Genomic DNA, 22,864 nt, shown 5'->3' on the forward strand with positions numbered 1-22,864 from the left:
GCGAGCCGGGGGGCGGAGCTCGCGGGTTCCTGGAAGCCGTGGGGGCGGGGCCGAGCCGGCGGTGCTGGAGCGGGGGAGGAGGGGGAGCGCGTGTCCGCGCGGGGCGGGGCAAGGCAGGGGCACGCGAAAGCGGCCCCGCCCCGCCAGGTGAGTCCGGAGGGTGGAGGCGGGGGAGGGGGGGTGAGTCGGGTGCGGGGGGGCGCTGAAGGGCTTCGTGCGGGACCCTGGGGGCAGCCCGGCCTTGGGCGGCGGGGATGAGTGAGGGGGACCGTGCTGCCGCAGCCTCCCGGGACCCGGTGCGCCCCGGTGCGCCTGGCCGCGGTGTCCATGCACCGGGCGCTCGCTGCTGTCTCGGAGTCCCGCTCGCCTCGCGCGGCCGCCGCCCCGCCGCTCGCGGCTGCAGCCCGAAGCAGCGACGTGGCAGGAGGCGGTCGGCAAAGCCCGGCGGCTGTTCCTCCTCCGCTGCGGAGGAGGTGGCGAGGTGGGTGTCCCCCGAGTCCGGTTAGCCGCGCTCCGGCCGCCCTGCTGGCATGGGACGGAGCCCAGCCCGCAGCTGGTCCAGGGAGGCTCTCGCTCCCCGCTCCTCTCTCGGCCGGCTGTTGCGGCCCCGGGACCCGTTAACGGGTCGGGCGAGTAACGGCGGCGCTGGAGGCGGAGGACGCGGCTCCGGTGCTCGGCTCCGGCTGCCCTGTGCCTCCCCCGCCGCTGGGAACGAACCGGCGCCGGGTCAGCCCTGAGGGGTTGGTCTCGCTCCGCTGCTGTAGCGCTTCTCCTTGCTGGGATTAGGAGCAAGAGCACTTAAAAAATATCAAAGAAAAAGAAACATATGAAATATTTAATCCTTTTAGCTAGCCCGTATGCCGTAGTTGGGGATTTCTCTGGAAGCAGCCTCCTTGTGCCACCTTCAGCGTCGCAGTGTATCGTTTATCCCCCTTCGATGGTCCCTGTAACGCATCCTTCTCTCAGGGGTGACCTTATCGCTCTCTGCCTGAAAGGAGGGTGTAGCCAGCTGGGCTCAGCCTCTTCTCCCAGGCAACCAGCAACAGGACAAGAGGACACAGCCTTAACCTGTGCCATGGGAGGTTTAGGTTGGACATCAGGAATAAGTTATTCACAGAAAGTATGATTATATATTAGAATTGTAGGTGATGGAGTCACCATCCTGAGAGGTGTTTTAAGGAAAGACTGGATGTGGCACTTGGCACCATGGTCTAATTGATGGAGTCACCATCCTGAGAGGTGTTTTAAGGAAAGACTGGATGTGGAACTTGGCACCATGATCTAATAGACATGGCAGTGTTCAGTCATAGGTTGGATTCAATTTTTTTTTGTTTTTAAAGTAAGAAAACAGTTGTAGAACAAGATCATGGCTTGTTCTATTATATAAGCATCTTTGAATAACACAGAGCAGTAAAATGCACTTATTTTGTCTCGTGTAACCAGTTTCTGGAAGTACTGTTTACAGTGGTTTTTTTATCCTGCCATCCAAAGGGCACTGACGGTGAGGCAGCAGGATGAAGGTGGAGTGGTGTAGTCGACTTGCCCTTTGCTCCAAGACAACCAGCCAGACCTTTCTGCTTGGAGGAGTGTTCATTGTGTTGGGTTCGAGTCGAATCCTCCTGATGAAGTATTCTGCCAATGAAGGTACAGTTGGGCAATACCCATAATGTACCTTAAATAGGAAAGCGTTGATATTTGGGCTAAAACATACCCCAAAAACCTGCTTGTCCACCTGCAGAGTTCTTTGCATAAACATTCTCTTATATTTATAGGGATGTGTTTCTGCACTGGAAAATTTCTGTCTAGCCAGTAGACTACCATAAAGGTGTAACTTGGGCTGCAAGGTGTATGATCTACCTTTAAAAGATGAGGCAGGTGATTTATTTTATAGCTAACTCTTCAAAGATGACACTGTTGTATAAGCACTCTTGAGGGTAGATGATTTGATTGAAATGTTTTCCTTGCAACAGGCTTAGAAGAGAAGTGGTATCCTACTGGATAAAGTGCTAAAACTGGCTGGTGTTGCCAGTTCTAAAATAAGGTTATGTCATCCTGTTTTTTGTGGGGGTTAAAAAATACCATATTGGTCTTTGGGGAAAGCCTTCCCATTTTAATTTGTTTTTAAAACAGCCATATTCTTCAGTTCTTCAAAAAAAGTTCTGCTGTAAACTGGGACCAAATGAGGAAAGATTTCAACTCAGAAAAGAGGCTCTTCAGGAGGTTGTATGCCATAAACTTTGAAACATTTATAACTGAAGTTCTGAAAAAGCCTTTTGTGACTGCAATTGTGATTGTAATGGTTATAATAGATTCCTGCTCAAATTATGAATGCAGGAGACAGAAACTGATTGTGTACTCTCTGATTTGCTGGATCTCACAGATAACAAGTATGATTACCTTCCTACAACAGTGAACATGTGTTCTGAAGTAGTAAAACTGGTCCTATGTGTAGTGTTGGCAGTCTGGAATAGGAAAAAAGGTTAGTACTGATGTTTTAAATAACTAAAATGTGTTGACTTTCTAAGATTTGCTGTCCTACAAACACTTTTTTTTTTGAACAATAAATGACACTCTCCACTTGCTCCAGGTTTTGCATTGCAGGTGATTTTTGCTTTTTCTTTCTTTTCTGTTCTGATGTAAAAACTATGAGAGATTAACTTAAATATTTGATCTGTACCATTTTGAAATGCTACTAAGTTGGCTGAGGACATTCATGTTAAATTGAGCTGTTGATTTTGTCTCCTCCTCCAGGAAGCAGTCATGGCTCTGGCAAGCTGATAAAATTTTCACCTTCCCCAGTTAGTACAGTCTTACCTAAGACAGTAAATATATTCAATCAGTGTTTGCCATCATTGCCTACTGCTGACTGCATGTTTTCTGGTTTTCTTTATTTTTCTTTCTTTTTTTAAAAATCCAGATGTCTGAGTTTTGCTGAACTCAATGTATTGATGCTTCAGGAGAGGATTAGATATCATTCAGTAGTTTTAAATCTATGCTAACAAAGTACTTTTGGCAGCAGCTCTGGAGTAGTCTAAAGTTTATCACAGTCTTCCTCCTAAAGTTTGTGTCCTGAATACCTAAGTAAATGTCATTCTTTGTGCTTTGTCCTTTCTTTCTTCTTTTCTTCCTGTATGTTCTCTTTATACCCAGATCATGTGCTGTGGTCTGCAAATACTGAATTCTGCTCTATTTTGTACTTCTGACTTTACTGGCTGACCTTTGGGTGCTCTATGAAGGAATCTACTGTCTGTGTTGTTGTTCCTGTTGTAGATTTGGTCAGTAATCAACAGGAAGTCGCACCCAGTAAGGATGTCACTGTATGGAGGGACTCTGGGGTGCCTTTTGGCTCTCAAAGAATGGTTGACAATGGAATTTTTGCTCAGAGTGGACAAACACCGTGATGGATGTAACAGATTCTGTGACATTTTCTTTGCTGAGGCAAGGAAGTGAGCACCACACAGGGTTGCTGCTCCAGCTGTGTTCTGCCCTGGAACACAGGTGCCTGTGTTGCCAGAGAACTGAGGAGCCCAAGGATTTTCAGTCTAATGGTGTTCCTCAGAAGAGGACAGTGGTACCTATTCTATTACAAGGGAACAGGCTTTCAATAATAGGAATGAATATCTTTCTTACGGATTTCTTTTCCTTTCAGAAAAGAGTTGTATGGATCATCTCTCTGAATGTTTTTCCTGGAAGAATGTATGCAATTCCATGAAATGGTCAATTCCTGCCTTTCTTTACTTTTTGGATAACTTGATTGTCTTCTATGTACTGTCCTACCTCCAGCCAGTAAGTATACTTACACTGAATAACATGACTTCTCATGTCTTAGTGGGTAATTCTGCTCTTAGGCTATCTGCTGTGGTAACACTGGCAAGGCAAGATTGTAACTGAGCTGTCTGCTGTTTTAAAACATAAAGAATAATCTGTTACCTTCCCATTGTCTGTCCCACTGGTCAGGATTGTACAGCTTTCAGCACAGACAACTCTTTGTTTTCTCCACCCAACGTGATTCAGAAATAGGGTGAAGTGCTTAAGAAGTGGGAGGGTTTTTGCTACTTTTCTTCCTTTGTCTTCTTCAACTCTGTATTTCTCTTTCAATCAATTTGTTTCTCTTGCTGTTATTTGAGCTGCACGTTTCTGTGGGGCTTTTGCCACTCTGTGTATGTGACATAAAGTGAATAAATGTAATCTCACAAAGGGAATAGGTGTAACAGAAACTGAGGAGGGGGGTGAAGAAAATGGACTCAATTTTTGCATTTGTGTATTAGCTATGTTTAGGTATAAAATTTAGTTGATACTTTCTTCTAGCTACCCTCCTCCTTTTGGATGAACCTGCATATGCTCAGGAAATTGTACAGGTTTTGTGCTTGCTCTTACTTTTGTATGATGATGCTTTTTGGTTTTCGGAATCTATGTTTGCAGTAAGATGGAAACAGATGGTTTGTGATTGCTATAAAGTACTGTGACTGCCCCTGTTGAACGTTTAAAAGAAATGGATTTCTACCTTGTCTATCAGAATTTCTCTTTAAAATAGTGTTCTCTTAGGTGTATGTTTCTGCCAGGGACAGACCAGACCAGAGTCTAGACCAGAACTCAGCTGACAGCTCAGATATCTTAAAATAACATGCACAGCTGCTTGGTTCTGTGGTTTTTTTGTATGTGTTTTTTTTGTTATTGATGGGATTTTTTTTGTTGGTAGTGGTTGGGGTTTTTTGATTGGTAGAGTCGAGTTTGGGGTTTTTTGGGTTGTTTTTTTTGGGGGGGTGTTTTTGTTTTTGGTTTTTTTGGGGGGGTTTTGTTTTGTTTATTTGTGGGTCATTTTGGTTTGTTTTGGTTTTTAGTTTTAGGAAGGAAATTCAGTGATAATATTTGTAGAAGAAAAGCCTGATGCATAGGAGGTTCCATAAATGCAATTTTTCTCTTGAGCAATTTAATTTAGTTCAGTTTAGGTAATCCTTGGGAAATGGACAGCTTTTGTTTTACATTCACCCACACCCAGGCATACCTTGTCTCTGTCCCCTCAGAACACGTGCTCTAAGATTCCTCTGTTTAGAACTCTTAGCATCTTTTAATTAGAGAAATTCTATGATGGTTAGCTGAATCTGTAACATTATTATGACAAAGAAGTATTAAAATAGATAACTAAATATCTCTATCATGGAATATCTTGATAATGTACGAGACCATGAATGTGAAATGTGAAGATGCTTAAAAGGAAGATGGCCATACCTGACTGAATTTGGTCATGTGATTTTAAATACAAAGTAGTCTTGGGACTAAGTAGTACCTGGGTGAGCAGCTGCTGGAATTGGGGTTGCTTTGGTGAGATTTTTTTGCTTGAAACTTCAGCTATAACTGTGGATACCTTTTAGTGGGTAAATTTCCTAGAGACTTACCTTTTGAGACTTTACTTGTGACGTGCAGATTAGTGGCATGGGGAACTTTGGTATTCATATTCCTTTTCATCTAGGACAGAGATCTCTTGAGGTTTCAGAGAACAAAATAAGTCAAAATTAATTTTTTAAACGATCCTTTGAAATATTTTGCTCATAATGTTACCAGAGATGTTGGATGGGGAGCATTGACTGTAAAGCAAAACCAGAGTGTGCATGAACTACGTCCACATTTTGCATAAAGGCTCTTTTTTTTCCAGAATGATTTCTGTCAAATTTCGTTGTTTATTCAATATTTTTCTCCTTCCACAGTGTTCACTTAACATGAATATTTACTGAGTTTTAATTTTGCAAAGTGGAAAATTAAGATGTGTTTTCTTAGGGAGGTGTCTCATTGTCAGTAAGTGTTCAGCTTATGTGAGAGCCTGTGTTGTGCTGTTTCATCAGAATTATTGTTCAGCAGATGGTATGTTGGGATAAAGTAGAATGAAGATAATGAGAAAAGAGTCTATACTTTTCCTCTGGTGAAGGAAAAAGACATTCTATAGCAGAATTGGGAATGTGGAAATGATGAGAAAATTCAAGAAAGACTCTGTGTTTTGTACTCCTGAATCCATATATGCTTATGTGTAAAATTGTCTAAAAAGCTGAGGCTCAATGGGACCAAAAACTTCAGCTGCCTGGATCTGTTGTACATTTACTGACTATGCAGGGCAGTCTGGAGTAACCGACAGTAAAACAAGAGGCCTAGAATATGCCACTCTGGAGGAAAGGGGAAAACTCATCAGAGGAGATGCATGGGAAAGATCAAGTTTGCAAAACACCCCCCACCCTCATAAAGAGAATTTTTTATTCCTACTGGTGCTGGTGGATTCTTGTCTTTATTGGTAACTGGAGTGCTTAAAAGAGCCTTTTCTTGGCCCGGTCTCCCAGTATGGAGTGTCTAATACAGAGACAAAACAGACAGTCCTTGCCACAAGGAGTTTGCAGCTTGGGATCGTGGCCATGGATTAGAGCACTGATGGTATTATATAGTTATTCCAAAATGAAACAGAAGCTTTAGAGTTGTCTTCAGTTGTACTTCAAAATAGATTATTTTCTTAAAATTACTGTTGCAGTCTTAAAAATTCAAGCCAAGCACCTCTTTATCTTTGATTAAACTACAGCAAAAGCACTTGACATAGAAGTTTTTTTTCTGCAAGTGGCTTGTCCAAGTCTGGAATTTCATGAACACTGCAAATGGCACTGCAGCCAGGAGCAACCTCCTCTTGCTTTATTCTTTGCTTATTCTCATTTTGGAGCAACTTCCTCCTTTGTGCCAACACAGCTGTTTTTGCAGCTCACTGGTCAGCCTAGCTGGGGAACTGATCTGACTGAAAACTAAACTGTTCTCTGCTAAGTAAGTTTTCTGTTGCACTGGTTTCCTCACATCTTTATTTCAGTATAGCTTTCCCCACTGCAGTGGAGCTTGGGCTCTGTGGTTTCCCTGGGATTTTGAAATGGGACTTGACTATCATTTTACAGGTGTGTTATTGTACCACTTGGGTGAGGAAGAAAATTCAGTACCAGTGCTTTTCACTATGGCACATTGCAGGAAGATGAACACTTGAAGTCTGTAGGTTTTGGTGTCCACAGTGTGTCTGAAGTATAACTTTATTCCTCTCCTTCTCTTTCAAGGCAATGGCTGTACTCTTCTCAAATTTTGTCATTATAACAACAGCTCTTCTCTTCAGGATAGTGCTAAAGTAAGTAGTATTTGCTGCAGTAAATGAAATTTAAATCTTCCCAGCTTTGAGGAAGTTAAGCTACATTTTTTCTCTTTGTCTGATGGGAACAATAATTCTCTTTTCTTGCGGCTGTACCAACTTGGAGAGGTGGTTTTGTTTTCTACATCTGAAGGTGTAGGAAATAATATGCTATTAGGAGTCTCTTCATATGTCTACACATTTGGTCAACTCTAGTAGAAAACAGTTGAAATCATGATTATATAGTCATCAAATGGTAAGAAGAAAGCTTTCATTTATACATTAAATATCTTATTTCATGATTGCCAGTACTTACCAGTCTTTTGCAGTTCTTAACTGAGTGTAAATGTGGTCTAGTAAGAGGAAATTAGATACATAAGAGTGAAAGATAGAGGTGTGTTTGGTTCATTACTCATGTGACAAAAGCCAGACTAAGTGTTCCACTTTGCTGAATTTGTGCTCTTGCTAGTATTATTTAGATTAAAAAAAGACTGTCAGGGAAATGGGTATTAACTTTTCACTGTAAAAGTTGCTTGTGTTGAATAAGGCACAAATAAGTTTTTTCTATATGTGTTAATATGCCAAAACAGTGCCTGATAGTCTGACTCTAAATGCTTTTTCTCATTTTAGTTTTGTCTCTTGTGATGTCACAGTTCACTTAATCTTCCAAATTTTTGATTTTCACCAAGATAAACAGGCTTTGTTTGAGTGGAAAAACAGCATAAATAATTCTAATAGTCTTATGAATTACATTTGTAGATTTATAAGAGTTACTGTCATATAATAGTAGAAAAGGACTCCAAGTCATAGGGGAAAAGAGTAGTATAATGAACGTTTTCCAAAGAAAGATGGTAATTATTTGGATGTCTGTGATGTGTTTTGCTTTATTCATCCGACCTTTGTTGCCATGGAGACAAGAGTTGCTTTTAAGTTGTTAGGCAGTCAGTATCTAGAAATAATGTGATCTTCAAAGTCCTTCCTTATTTCTTCAGAATACTTTATTTTATATTTCTTTGTTTGCCAGACTCGGCCCCCTTTGCCATAGTAAATCATGTTGCATTTTTGCACTTTATTGTATTCTGAAGAGACTTTTCTTTATACCTGTTTGTCTCCTTATCTGTGGCATTATGTCTTTTATATGTTTTATAGATCTGGGTGTTCTGTCATTTAATTTATGCCACTGTGTTTCTAAATTTAGTGGGTTTTTTGTGTACCAGGCGAAGACTCTCTTGGGTACAGTGGGCGTCTCTGGTGATTTTATTCCTGTCCATCGTTGCCCTGACTCGAGGAACTGGAGGCCATCAGCACAGCTTGGCTGCACATGGATTTCATCACAGTATGTTTTTTGGGCCATCTAACCACTGCCTTCTCGCTACTGGACCTGAGGAAGCATGTGCAGAAAAGGGCATCTGTCCAGCACCAAGTTTCCTTCACAGCTTCCAGTGGAATGTTACCAGTACCATGGCAGGAGCATTGAAGCCTCTCCGCCTCAGCCTGGGCCATCTGCTTATTCTAGTGCAGTGTTTTGTGTCTGCCCTGGCTAACATCTACAATGAAAAGATGCTGAAAGATGTGGATCAGCTTGGGGAAAGCATCTTCACACAGAACAGCAAACTCTATGCCTTTGGAGTGCTGTTCAATGGGCTCATGCTGGCACTGCAGGCTAAGGACCGGAGGCAGATAGGGAACTGTGGCTTCTTTTATGGGCACAACATCTTCTCCGTGGCTCTTATATTTGTCACAGCTTTCCTGGGGCTGTCTGTAGCCTTCATCTTGAAGTTCCGAGACAACATGTTCCATGTTATGACTGCTCAGATCAACACTGTCATCATCACCACTGTGTCTTTTGTCATCTTTGACTTCAGGCCTTCTCTAGAGTTCTTTTTGGAAGCTCCTGTAGTGCTTCTCTCCATATTCATTTATAATGCCACTAAAGCAAGAGGCTTGGAATACGCCAGTCTGAGGGAAAGGGGAAAACTCATCAAAGGAGATGCATGGGAAAGATCAAGTGGGGTAAGGCTTTTCAGTACTTGTCTCCTTTGGTTTCTCTTTTGTTTCACCTCCCTTTATGCTATGATATGTTTGGAAGAATCAACTTGTGTGCAACGGGACTCATCCCTCAGCACCAAAGTTCTGCAGTATTTCTTAAAGTCTTGAGTGTTGCTTTCCATTTGCCACTTTTTGAAATCATGAAGCCTAGGTAAGCATTGCTTTCCTGCTGCGACTGTAGACAGTCCTGTGAGCAACTTCAGCTTTGTACAAATCTTTTCTTGAAAGCTTTATAACCAAGAGAGTTTACTTACCCAATTGAGAAACTGGAATTGATGCCTGGAAAGTAATTGTACCTAAGTAGAACTGGTAAGTCTGTCTAACTTAGGCTACATGATGAGGAAGCTAACACTTTTGGTGTTAAAGTTCGTTCTGCCATAGCAGTAAAAGATAGCTGAAGACAAAAAGGCAATATTTAAACACAGCGTTTTAACATGGTTTGGGGTTTTTTTCTTGCTATATATTTCCTCTAGGCCTGCTCGTGGTTTTGTTCCGATTTGAACAGTGATGTAGTCAGCTAGAAGGTGTCAGGGACAGCTTGCTCCTAGAGCTGTCGTTCAGCCGAGCTGAGCAGCCGCCTGCTTGGAAGGGTTCATGTTTGTGCCCGTCGGCCCGCGGATGCACGTTGTACCCAGCAGAGAGCGCTGTCCCCACTGCGTTCCAGCAAACATTACACTTTGAGCACAAGCATTAAACTTTCCAGAAGTTCCACATGGTGCCTTTTTAGGTTGTTGTTTAATGAACAATAAATAACACAAATTCATATATTTTTGGTGTGCCAGGTGTCATCTATTTTAGCACTTACACCTAAGCAGCTGTTGTAGAAATGAATAGCATTATGTGAGCATGCAAAGCCAGCTATATCTTGGGCTGCATTAAAAGCAATGTGACCAACAGGTCAAGGTAGGTGATTCTGCCCCTCTGCTCCTGTGAGACCCCACCTGTAGTACTGTGTCCAGTTCTGGGGACTTGGATCTGCTGGAGTGAGTCCAGAGAAAGCTGATCAGAGGGCTGGAGCACCTCTCCTATGAAGACAGGCTGAGAGAGTTGGGGATGTTCATCCTGGAGAAGAGAAGGCTCCAGGGACACCTTCTAGCATCCTTCCAGTACCTTCCAACCCAAACCATTTTATGATTGTATGGAAGAAGGGGCTACAAGCTGTTTTAGGCAGTGAGTCACTAAAAAGTGTTAAAGATGCAGGGAATGTTTTTTATGAGTATGTATTTCCTAAACCTTATAACACACTTGTAAGAGGTTTAAATTACAGGGATTACAGGATTTTGCTTTAAGTGATACTTTTAAATAAACCTTAGTCTTTTTTTTCAGTGCTATTAATAACAAGATGACTTTTGGTCACATTGCTCTCTTTTGCTTCTGGTTCCTGTAGGATGGAGAGGAATTTGAGAGGTTGAACAAACCAAGCAGTGACATCGAAACAGATGAAGATTCCCTCTAGCATGAAGCTGTCTTGGAGCAGTGGTATTGCTCACAGTGAGAGAGAGCTAATCTTTCATTAACATAGGGAAGAGTTGTTTTTCCCCACTAACAGACTATTTGGAACTGTTTTGGGGCTGGATGTCAAATGTGGATGAGGACAATATTCAAGCTGTATATATGGAAAGTTGTATTCATTTGTGCCTGTCTCCCAGTGTCTGGGGAAATCAAAGTCTGGAATGCAGCTGGTGAATTTTACATGCAGCTTACGTGGCCTAACTTTGAAAGAGCTTGAATAAAACAAAAGTTTATTAAACATATGAATGCATCATCTTTTTTGTGTGTGTGTTTAGAAAGGCTTTGTGTAGAGGCTCAGTTTGCACTGAGCCCACTACTGAAAACAAATATTATGCAGCTACAGTAATGCCCTTCAACATCTAGAGCACTGAGCAAGAGAGTGCAGATGGGAATATCATCTGGTGTTGTTCTACCCTGGCAGACTGATAAGGTCTTGCATTCATTTTGTGGAGAGAGAAGTCATTCTGCAGAGTGCCAGGCATAGTGATCTCAGAATTTCTGTTGAGGCATCTGCTGGATTGTATTTTGACTGAGATGGAAAATAGGTTCCAAATTATTCAGAGAATTTTGAAAGATGCAAGGGAACAGGGATGCTGATAAGGGATTCCTGGTGTGTTCCAAAGTCTCTTGTCTCAGAGCAGTGGAAAAGATGTTGGTTTATAATTTCCTCCCTTCAAAAATGTGTCTTTCATAGTTGAAAGATACTGTCAGAAGAATTCTTAAGATAAGCAATGAGTTCAGTGTCAGAGCCTCATACCAGAGTATATAGTAAGCAGTAAGTGATGCATTTCTCTGGACTGAAGACAGTCTAGCCTTTGTTCCCCTCTGCCATCCTGTCCACTCTCTGTGTATAAAGCTTGTGTACTATATGAATGGCTGATCGCTATATTGACATACCTCCTGTCATTTATTCATCAAGAGGGGCAGCCTGTTTTCTTATGTGGCCTGTGGTTTATAACTGTCCAGCTATAAATGAATCTAAAATTTCTATTTTTTTCTTGTATTTTATAGAGTATATATCAAGAATGACCATACAAAATTAATTTAATGTGATTAGTAAGAAGATTTTTGCATCTAATTTCATTGTGCTTGTATAGCAGGCTATTTCAACATAAGGAATCCTTGTTGTTTGCATCAGAATCAGTTTGTACAGAATTAATAGAAGGTATATTTCAGTGTAAATTCCAGAAACTCCATTGCTCTCATTGGTTTATGATGTTGTATGTTGAGAAATGAAACTTAAAAAAATCCTCAAATTGTTAAAGGCTTGGTAGCAATGAGACTTTGTTTTTTTCATTTCATTCAGTTTTACAATATATACCTGAGTTTGTTGCCTTTTTCAGTCACAGCTACCAACTTTGGCAGGTGCTTTCAAAAAGAGTGAAAGTACTGTTAGCTTTAGGTTGCTTTGCATTAATGTGAGCCGTAACATTTTACATTAATTCCAAAGACCTTTGCCTTGCATCAAGTCAGAATATAGAAATCAGCCAAGATCTTACTTCTAAAGACAGAGCATCAAATCAAAGATGAATATCTTAAAAACCATATTTGACCTTTGTGCATCAAGAGACAGGAAATTTGGAAATTACTGATTTCAGCTATTATAAGGTGCATTCAGTTCTTACTTTCAACTCTTGTCCTGCCTAATGATTTTATTTTCTGTAAATTTCTCCAGTGCTATCATGCTTGACTTATTTGCCAAAGTCTAGGTTGCACAAAGATATTGGTTATATAACTGTTGATCCAAGTTTTTACTCATGCTGCAGATTTGGTTCTGTCTAACGTGTAGAAATCTTTCTGTTATCTTCAGGTTAGAGGTCTCAGAGAAATTATGTTGGAGGCCATGCAGGTTTCTTATTATGGTGAAGGAGAACTGTATATCCCCTTTGCAGCAACAGGAATATTAACTGATGTCTAAAAATGGGTAAAGATTTGTATCCACTTAGTGGCCACATAGGGTAAATAATAACCCAAAGCACAACATGCAAATGTTTGCAGCTGTGCTATTCATGGCAAAGGTAAAATTTAGTGTATAGGTGAGATTTGTTAGAAAAAGTGACTGAATAATAGTCAGCTGGAGAACAGCCCTGGAGAGCAAGGGGGAGCAATTGTATGAAGTTACATGTTTCAGATAGATCATGTGAAATCTCACTTGATTAAGTACTTCCACTGTATGGAAACTACTCCATGTTGGAAAGCTTAACTTATATTCACTCAAAATTACGATAGGGAAATTTATGAGGATGTTTTTGGAGAGCAGCATTAGTTTGGCACATAGTCTTTAGTGAATACTTTGGGCAGAGTGCTCTTGCTAAGCTTTGATTTAGAGCCCAGATTCACGAATGTTTGAACTTAATTGCTGCTAAGGGTGTTATGTTCCTCCCTCTGGGTTTGAGGAAATAGTTCACAAAACATCCCAGGACGAGAGGTGTGTTCATGTTCCCCTTGCTTGTAACAAGTCAATTAAGGAAGTATTTATTTTGGTTAATTTCATCTATTTTGTGAATGTAGCAGCTTCAAAGACAGACTGTGGATGAAAACAGCCCTCTTGGAGCTGAATCAAATGCCATAGATATGTATAAGAAAAAAGACTTTCTTTATTGCATAGAATCTTCCCACTAAGATATGTTGAAAAAGGACCTTAGTCTCAGTAAATCTGTCCTCAGAGTGATGCTGCAGGGGGAGATCCAGTGATCTGGATTTGATTGTTTTGACAAATGAAGTTCTCATTTGATGAAATGTAACTCCTGAATGCTTATAGCCTGCAAGATAACTACATGTTGTCATTGAAATAATATTTTGGCTTGGTGCTCCTTCTAGCTTTGCTTTTAGTTTTCTATAGGGAAAAGTGGGTTGCAAAACCAGGATTTTAAATCATTGCTTTGAGTTTCTGGATATTTTGTATCATTTTGTAATGAAGGCAGAAATAGACACTAGAATGTAGAATAATGCAGATTCTTCTACAAATTCTATGAATATTTGGATGTGCAGTTTTGGTTAAGAGCCCATTCCTACCTCCCTTGATAAGGGGACAACTTGTTTGAAGTTGTCTTTTTAATGTAACTCCCCCTGAATGCCTAGGCAGGGTTTGGTACTTGCACAATTTGACTTTTAATTTCAGACAGGGGTATAAAAAAAAGGCTATTTGGATCAGGTGCTGCACTCTTTTTAAGGTAAGTTAACCCTTGCAGCACAGGACATTTAATTTATGTGATTTGTAGTGTGAGTTAAAAGGGCTTTCATTTAAAGACTTTACATGAAAACAAGATTACAGGAAAGTTTAAATGAACACCTGAAAGAAAATGCTCCAAGGGTGTGTTTCTTTCTGTCTACAGGAGGTGCCTGTTAGGCATCTCGTATACTTTCCTCTGCTTTTGCTTTAGGCAAGGAAAGTTAGGCAGCAGACCTTGATACCATAATGCAATGAGCTCTTGTTTTCTAAAAGTGAGCTACAGAAAGTTAGGCAGCAGACCTTGATACCATAATGCAATGAGCTCTTGTTTTCTAAAAGTGAGCTACAGGACATTCCATTTTCTTCTAGAAACCCTTCCGTCCTGTGATTCGTTTGGTTTTTTGAATTTATCTGTCCACTGCTTTCAGCTGTGGAAGGGCTATTGTCACTGAGAGCTCAGAAGCTCTCTGCAGGCAGCAGTCCTCTCAAAATCATTCTGTTAAATGCCTTCCCCCAGTTAGCTCCATCCAGTCACCTGAGAAAGGTTAGGCAGGAGCTGTACCCTGCACTGACTGGATGTTGTGATAGGCAGGGCAGCCTGCCCCAGAGAGGGACCAGGTTTGTACAGCTGAGGCCTTGTGACCATTTGTCTGCTCCTCTGGCATTCAGAAGGGCAAGTGATGCTTGACCCTTTGTGACTTAAGTTTCTAAAGACAGCATCTGTTTTTAAGTGAACTTGTTGCTTTATCCAGTTTTGTTTTCATCTGGGAAAAAAAGGCATCAGGAAAATGGAAGAAGTCAAAATGGAAGGCATGGTCTGGCCAGTTTAAAGCTGTAGCTTTTCCCTACTCCTGTGCTACTTCTGTGATAGCAATACCTAGTACAACTGCCCTGTTGTGTGCATCTATATATGTGATGTGCACCCACATCATGGATTATAAAAAGAAATATGATTGGTCAGGCACACCTTCAACCTCAGAAGTGACCAATATTCCATTATAAAGGCTGACATGGTATCTTCACTTAAAGATATTCCATAATCTTTCTGCTGCATCTTTAATATTTAGAAATCTAACCCAAATGACTAGAAACAATGACTATGCATGGTTGAAACCATAGCTATGCAAGCAGTTCCTGACAGTGGTTTCAGTAGGGTAGAGTGGTGCTACAGTTCCAATGCCCAAGGACATCAATGAGAAGGGAGAAAAAAACCAATTTCTGAAAGTGTGGCAGAAATAGAGATGGTTTAGCAGAATAATTTAATCTCAAATACTTTTGTAAACATTTAATCCAGATCACTTTTGTAGGCAAGGGTATGAGCAGAAAAGGTAAAAGAAAATTTGAAATTTGGAGTAAGAGTTTAATTAAATGCATTATTATAGAGAGCTAGTTACACCTCAAGAAAAATATGCTTGAATGAGATTTCTTTTTCTGATGAAAATAATGCATTTCAGATTTCTGTATTTCAGACAGTGTTAACTCTCGTTGGTATGTCCGCTTAGCTCTCATTAACTTGGATTTATCAGTGAGGTGGGCAGGACCTAAAAGAACAGGGACCCCAACTGAAAGAATAAATAGCCATGCAGTAAGCTTTGTAGTTAAGAACTTTATATTGTATTGTATTGGAACAGGTTCTGCCATAGCCATAAGTCTTATTTTCTTTCATAAAGTCAGCTAATTACAATGGTAATGCACTGTAGAAGGGATGCTGTCTTTTTAAACATGGTGTTTCAAAAAGATTTTATTACTGTTGTTGTTATTATTAAAGAGCATGCCCCATGCTTCTTTCTTAAATTTTTTTTTTTTGAGAGACCCAAAATGTGGTTTTTTGTTTTTCTTCATAAGCATAATGAAATCTCACTTTCCAATAAATATACTTTTTTTTTTCCTCCTTAGAAAAAGTAGTAAAAAGCACATTGTTGGGCAATTGTATTGCCCTTAGGCTGGGGGTGTGGGATTCTTTTGTTTGGTTTTAGTACAAACAGCACCTGCTGATGGCCTTTGTTTATAAAGGTCTAAAAGTATAAAGGAGTCTTTATTGTTTAAAGCTTCAATGCTACTGGTTTGAATGGCTTCACTGTAAAGGCTTCTGCATTTTTTGAGAAGGCAAGTAACCAAAGTCCCTTGATTGAACAGCAGAGGAACGAGGCATGGATATCTAGGTGGCCTGGGAAGATTTTCTGCAACTGGCCACCTATTGCTTGGATAGCTATTGGAAGACAGACATGGGGGCAGCCAGAGGCTAAGTCACTCTGTTCAGTATGGATATCCATGGTGGTAACTTCCATGGTGACGGTAGTCATCTTGGTAGCCCTCCTGGTAGCCCTGGTGGTAGCTGTGGTAGCCATAGCCACCATACTCATCATCGGGGCACTGCATGCCCAGTGACTGCTGGATTGTCATTTCCTGGCGCCGGAGCTGCATGGAATCAATCAGGTCATACACAATCGCCATAGACCACATGGGAGAAGGATACCAGGATTTGACATTGCCATCTTTCCCCACTAGAAGCATGGAGAAATATTCAGGGCTAATTTGGAAATAATTCCGAATGTCTTTCACTAAATTAGCCGGGATGTCTTCTCGATCTACAGTTGAGCTTCCTAGAAAGTGATCACATAAAATCAGCATTAATTCAGGAGATGATGATGATTTCTAGATAAAAAAATTAGCAATGGAGATAAGATACAGCCCAAGAGTTGGCAATATAAGATTCTTGTAATTTGCAAGTTCAGGTCCATTTCCTGTATCCGAAAAGAAATTACTCTCCTTTGAAAAAAGGATGTATTTTTAACAGCTTTTTAAAGTTGAGTAAACTTTTCCTTATTCTCTAGCTTGAAGCTACTGTAGTGTGATACATCTTTTTGTCACCCAAAATCCATTAATTTCTTTGATGACTTTTCAGCTTGGGTCACCAGTTTATGTACTGCAGAAGACATATGTGGAAAACAGTAACAATGAAAGAAATTAAAATAATTGAAGTGTGATAGAAGAATTGCAGGATATAGAGCCTCACTCTTGAACTGTCATGATATGTGCAGTATGGAATGAGGTAGATGCCATTTCCTCTTTAATGTATATGTTCTACGGTAAATCTGGTGAACTCCAGACTTTCAAGTGTGAAGTCTGTCTTGGGTAAATGAGTAGAAACTGTAAGTAAACTAAGATTAGTGGGCACATATATACATAGTTGGCTTGGCAACAGGACTCTTAACACTGTGGCACCTTGCCTTACAGACTTGAGGTTCTCTGAAAGAGGTCAGCAAGCAGGTGGTTAAGAGTGGCCTGGCTGATAAAGGCCATGTGAATTTTCAGAAGGCTTCCAAAGGTCCAATGACAGCATCGTTGAAGCAGAAGCAAGGTAGGAGTGAATGCAGTGTTACTGCAGGGATGCATAGTGATTAAAACTTCACCTTTTTGCCCACACAAGGAATAAGAGGAATCAAACAAAGGCATAGGGGCCAAATAAAAGGTACTTCTCTAAAAGCTCTCCCAGTAGAACACGTGCTAGAAGTCAACATCAATTCAAGGAGAGATTAGACAAAGATCTGTTGATCTTAACAAATAGGAACTATAAACAAGGTCATGAAGCCTCTTGTGAAAAATCAGTGGAGGCTGCAAGAGTGTTGATGGAAGAAGTCTGACATCAGCTTCCTCTGTTTACTTTTTCCTCATACATGGACTTAATGTTCCTGTGCTGTAGAAGGACTAGAATGCTTTAATGCACAGAATAAATAAGCTGCTTTCTCTTTGTTCCTCCACAGATGGAGGCAGTTGTTTGGATTAGGTAGCAGAGGAACCCACAGCATTTGACACTGCTTAAGGATTCTCTTAAGGATCTACCTGGAAGAGTATGCTGGGATGCAAGTGGAGTACTAAAGAGAGCTTATAAGGAAGATGGAGAAAGACTTTTTACCAGGGCCCAGAGAATGAACAAGGGGTATTAATTTTACACAGAAACAGGGTATATTTAGATTAGATATAAGGAAGAGGTTTTTTAGGATACAGGTGGTATGACCCAGGAGCAGGTTGCCCATGTGGATGCTCTGTCTCTGGAAGTGTTCAAGGATAGGTTGGATGGGGTTTTGAGGAACCTGCTGAAGTGAAAGATGTGTCAGCCCATGGCAGGGGGGTTGGAACTAGATTATCTTTAAGATGTCCTATTCACTCCAAGCCATTCTATGAATATAAGTGAGGGATCCATAGAGGAGAATCTGCTGAGTGTGTGTTCTATTAGCCCTGCAAACTCTTGAGCATGTAAATAGGCATAGACATTCCTGTCTTTGACAGCAAGGCTGGCAGAAGAGCATCCTGGGGACTGATTTCACAGGAAATCAAAATGTGAGGTGAATCTCAGATATTTATGCTTTTTTTCCCTGAAGAACCTATAAAATATTTACCCCAGAAACACCAAGAAAGCTTTTTGTTTATTTTTGTGTCATCTTATTTCTTAAAAGAAACAAAACAGGAAAACAATCATACTCATTCCTCTAAAGGAATTACAGCAAAGAAGTACTCAGCACTGTATAATGCCCTTCATAGGTAGTATTGAAGAAACTGGAAACAGTCACTTACCATTAATTGGATACAACTCTAAGACACCTCCAATGTCTTCTCCAACTCCTAGCAATTTGAGGATTGTTATGTGGCGCAGACCTGTGGAGGAAATAAAGGTTTTGGTTCAGACCAGATCTTTGGACAGATTTCAGTTTAATCAGCCAGGTCTGTTCTTGCTATATTAGGGCCCAGTCTCAGCCAGCCCTCCAGGAGAATTACTGGTTTCTATGGAGTCCCTGCCAGTCAAGTAATCTGTCTCAAACATAAGGATAAGCTGATGTGTTGAGTAAATGTGCTATCAGTTGCATACAGCTGTTCCAAGGACAGCAGCATGGTGATGTGGTTCTGTAGCATATGGATACAAGCATCAGAATCACCAGTAAATTGCAGAGGCCATTCTCCAACTCCAGGATCTTCCTACACTGTTTTCTTGACTAGTAAAGCTTTTACTTATCATACACACAGCAAAAAATTATTTAAACATAATCTATGCCGGTTAAACTCTGAATGACTACAGGGAATTGCTTTTGACAGATACTCACTTCTTCCATTTGTTCTGCACAGAGGCTTGGACTGTTGCCTCTGCTTTGAAGAAAAACCTTAGGGACAGCATGAACTGTTCATGTAACATGAGTCAGTACAATCTAAAAAATCTTTGATGTAACTGCTTTTATAACTTGGAAGTAAGATGCTTGCAAACATACCACTTAGTTAAAGGTGCTTAGTTGATAAGTGCTTTAGAAGCTCACTGGATTGTGTTCAAGCTACCAAAGGGTGGGGATACTCAACTGTTTTGACTACATTTTATTCTTCAGAAAGCATTTTGCAGTGGCCCATGTTGGAGTTTACTTTGGTACTTTCCAAATGAGGTGATGCTGATGCTCTGAATGTAAGCCAGGTGATTATGAATTAACAATCATACTGTGCAGATCTCCCTTCTGCTGCAATTGAAATGCATTGAAATAGCAGCTGTTCAAAGGGACCTGTTTTGTTCTGTTGAAGGACTTGAGTCTAGACCCTGTATGGTGTGTGCATTGCTAGGGACTTAAGGAGTAAGTCTCTCTGCACTTTGTGGCATGAAGACAAAAGAGTACCTCTGGGTCTTCCCCTTAGTTGTCTCCTGGAGGAGCCCTTCTCTCTCCACTGACTATGTAGGTGGACCTTAAGTACCTAGTTATGGGTCTGGGAGGGCCTTTATTGGATTGAAATGGATTCCATTAATATCCTTACAGATTCTGGCAATGAAGCAGTAAGGAAAAGAAAAAAACCTTGGTGTCCATGCATTTCCCTGATGCCTGGCCTAGTTTGCAGTTGGATTTTAAAGGATCTGCCCTTACCAAAGCATTTTCCTTGTCAAGTTGTGTAGTACAAAAAAGCCCCAAAACAACTATTAGTTTCCTGAAGTACAAGCCAGAAGAGTGCTAGTATTTTCTGGTACATGAGTTTAATGTTTCAAAAATGATTCCAGGGAATCCTTTGTTTAGCTGTCTTAGCCACTAGTGTGCTGTACTACCTGCTTAACATAACCTTCCATTTGGATCTGGAGGAAGGTTTTCAGTTGTCAGACCTGAGACTGTCCAGGTTCAAACTTGAGCAAAGGAACTGTGGTGACATCACCAGGAAGGATGCGGTTTGGGGGAGCAAGAATATAATTCCTTCTGACTCACCAAAATTGCAGGCTTGTCCACTGAGAGCAGCAAGCTGCTGGGAATAAGCCCAATCTTCATCACTGGGAGCAGAGATCACCACCAGGCGCCTTCTCCATCGGAACCTGAAAAGAGAGTGTGGCCATGCATGGTCATGACATGTGACTCATGTCCTCTCAGTGCTTCTGTTTTCTGTAGGCTGATATATGTCAAATCTCTCACAACTTCTAAGTAACAGCTGGATGGGAAATCTTCCCAGTTCTGTCCATCACTGGGAGAAGATAAAGTTTTGTTTGAATTTTACAGCTTGTTTTGAACTTTACCCCTCCAAAACTTTCAAAGAAACACCTGCAGTGCTGCTGCTTCACCAAACAAACACTGCAAAGTTTATGATCTTTGCTCAAAGCCCTTCATAGTTCCAGCAGTACTGAGAAGTGTATATTCAAGAGAGAAGGATTCCTGTGGAATTCCTCACTAGGCATTTAGCTTTTACATCATTCACCACTGCTGGAACTGCACAGTTATTTTGCAGTCCAAGAGCTGTCTGAGAATTAGGGTGGATCTTCATTTCAGACATAACTCATACTTCTTTGTAAATAATCACTGACCTCTTTTTTCTTTCCTGCACCACATTTGCTCAAAATACCTTCAACATGGCTCTAAATCTGAGCTTGTTTGGAAGTGTGTGGTTGTGTCAGCCCATGGCTCTATAGGGCATGCATGGGGCAGTAAGATAGATCTTGGAATCTTTCTTTAATAGGGACTGCACCATCTACCCAAGATTTTGCATAAGGATCTCCTTTCTTTCCTGTCAAGGAAAGGCAGTGCCATAGGAACACTTAAAATTTTTAAAAATTCTAACCTCTAGAGGTTTTTAATACTCTCTCAACAACTTGTTTTTTAAATATAGGTACATCTTCACTTAACCTAAATAAATCAGATTTATAGGAATTTGCAAAGCTGCAGAGATATTTTTACAGCAGGAAATGATCTTTTAAATGGATGCAGATGTTACTCTGTTATAATAATAGCCTGCTTTTCTGCTGTACCATGTGAAGATCTCAAAATGAAGGCTAATGCAAAGAGTCAATTCTGCTTCAGTTAAGAGAAACAGAAAATAAGGTGGCACCTGCTCAAAGTCAGAGAAGAAGTTGTTAGAAGAGCAGGGCATGCTGACGTCTTTGCTTGTTGATTGATACTGATGTTTTTTTACAACTATAAAAGTAAATCCTTGAAAAACAAACCTTGATTTTCATCTTTCTCAGGAGGAACAGCAAAGAAACATGAATGTGCATGTACAGTTAAGTGAATACGAATGAGAATCATTAAGGATCATATATGTGATATGAAGAAAAGGAGGTAAATTTAGTGTCATTGTTCTGCAAATGGTGAACAAAATAATATTTGTGCTATTTTGTATAGACAAGCCCCTGGTTACCTATGAACAATGAGTGAGAATGTGGCCATTGGATCATATGTTGCCTAGGGAAAACCTGCAAGTCACTTGAAGATACTTTTATATTTCTTTTTGGTTCTATGTTTTTTTTTTTTGTTTTTTTTTTTTTTTAATATCTCATTTGGTGTTACACAGTTACACAGAGCTGAAAAGTTTTGAAAGACATTCAAGCTGTTTATTCCCCTACCCCAGGAGCACTTGGTGTGCTCATCTGGGACTACATCTTAGGAATGAATTCAGTTGGTCCTTCACAGCTGCTAGTTCATCAACACTAATGTAGAGATTTCTGCTTTATTTCTGACATCAGAAATCATGGACCAATACTCCTGACAAATCTGCCAGACCCAGCCCTTCATGGATCCTTTCTTCCTCCTCTACCTGTTTTGCATCCCGTTCTCCTGTGTGAGCCTGGGGAGCAGCACAGCCAGTGTCTAGATCTAAGAGGGAGACTCGCCCCCAAACTTAAGGTTTTCCTCCTTCTACATGGCTTTTAAGCATTACCCAGGCTGGTTCTGGCTCTCATGGTCTCCTTTCACACCAGGCAGGTTTGTTAAGAACAAGCTCTGGAAGGAGTAACACCAGGGAGAGGATGCCAGAGCTCTTGTTCAACTGGGAACATGATACAGGACAAAACTGGAATTAATTTTACAGGGAATCTGACCAGTTAATGTAGCTAGAGAAGTCCACCCAATATTTAAAGCCTGATGCTTGTTTCACAGACAACAAATGCATTCTGTGCAGCAGCAGTTCTGTTTATAGATGCAACATTCTGCCTTTTTCGTGCCCAGTTTTCTAATGTGTGTTTATTACTAGGGCTGTTTCCAAGCAAAGAAGGATTTGGGGCCTGTCCCTTTTCAGTATACAAGACCATTCTTGTGCTGATCAGCTGTTTCCAAACTGTGGTTCTTCTTGGTGGTCTCAAGGATGAATCACTGGGACCTAAACAGGAGGTGGTGAAGCAAGTGGGGTGGGTCTTGTTAAAAGTTCTCCTTCTGTTGAAGTGACCATTGAATTTTAAAATGTTTACAAACCAACAACTTATTCATTTACTTGTTGCTCCTTTCCTCCTTGTCATAACCTATCATGCTGCCTCACTAATTTTAAAGCCTATTTTAAAGCTTACTTTTAAAGCTTATTTTTAAATTAAGTGTATTGCCATGCATTCTCATAGTAGGTGACGAGGATGCAGTTGTAACAGGTAAGGTCTAGAAGGATGGGTAGCCCTAATTTGTCAACTATCCTGTGATAATTGAGAGAGGGCTGTAACTGCACAGCTCTTCTATGGGTCTGAATGCCCACAGTCCAGATAAATTTTTTGCCTGGAATTTAGGTCT

The 22,864-nt window shown here is 40.7% G+C and overlaps 2 protein-coding genes across 7 annotated transcripts in view; one reads left to right on the top strand and one right to left on the bottom strand.

The window, feature by feature from the left end:
* Nucleotides 1-10,941, top strand: SLC35A5 (solute carrier family 35 member A5). Of its 6 annotated transcripts, none has more exons than XM_005486156.4 (7): nucleotides 1-147; nucleotides 1,492-1,644; nucleotides 2,381-2,479; nucleotides 3,650-3,786; nucleotides 7,071-7,138; nucleotides 8,356-9,151; nucleotides 10,575-10,941. In XM_005486156.4, exons 2-7 carry the CDS (start codon nucleotides 1,515-1,517, stop codon nucleotides 10,641-10,643), a joined length of 1,299 nt encoding a protein of 432 aa, XP_005486213.1. In that variant the 5' UTR covers nucleotides 1-147; nucleotides 1,492-1,514; the 3' UTR covers nucleotides 10,644-10,941. The 6 variants fall into 6 exon arrangements, with proteins under 6 accessions (XP_005486213.1, XP_074390821.1, XP_005486215.1 ...); XM_074534720.1 differs by lacking the exon at nucleotides 10,575-10,941 and adding an exon at nucleotides 9,661-9,795; XM_005486157.4 differs by lacking the exon at nucleotides 1-147 and adding an exon at nucleotides 227-481.
* CCDC80 (coiled-coil domain containing 80) overlaps nucleotides 8,676-22,864 on the bottom strand; it is a 26,817-nt gene continuing 12,628 nt past the window's right edge. Inside the window, exons 6-9 of the mRNA XM_005486155.4 lie at nucleotides 20,096-20,199; nucleotides 18,447-18,527; nucleotides 14,172-16,474; nucleotides 8,676-14,105 (exon numbers count right to left, since the gene is read on the bottom strand). Of these exons, the coding sequence (XP_005486212.2) occupies nucleotides 16,128-16,474; nucleotides 18,447-18,527; nucleotides 20,096-20,199 (532 nt within the window). The 3' untranslated portion in view covers nucleotides 8,676-14,105; nucleotides 14,172-16,127. The remainder of the gene's footprint in view (nucleotides 14,106-14,171; nucleotides 16,475-18,446; nucleotides 18,528-20,095; nucleotides 20,200-22,864) is intronic.

The sequence above is a fragment of the Zonotrichia albicollis genome, chromosome 2, assembly GCF_047830755.1.
Source record: "Zonotrichia albicollis isolate bZonAlb1 chromosome 2, bZonAlb1.hap1, whole genome shotgun sequence".
NCBI lineage: Eukaryota > Metazoa > Chordata > Aves > Passeriformes > Passerellidae > Zonotrichia > Zonotrichia albicollis.

What these genes read in the sequence shown, in the direction of transcription:
- SLC35A5 (XM_005486156.4), top strand. Translation starts at nt 1,515, where the DNA reads ATGAAGGTGGAGTGGTGTAGTCGACTTGCCCTTTGCTCCAAGACAACC. An exon ending in AGTCTGGAATAGGAAAAAAG is followed by an intron (nt 2,480 to 3,649) that starts GTTAGTACTGAT and finishes TTTTCCTTTCAG; the next exon opens with AAAAGAGTTGTATGGATCAT. An exon ending in CTCTTCAGGATAGTGCTAAA is followed by an intron (nt 7,139 to 8,355) that starts GTAAGTAGTATT and finishes TTTGTGTACCAG; the next exon opens with GCGAAGACTCTCTTGGGTAC.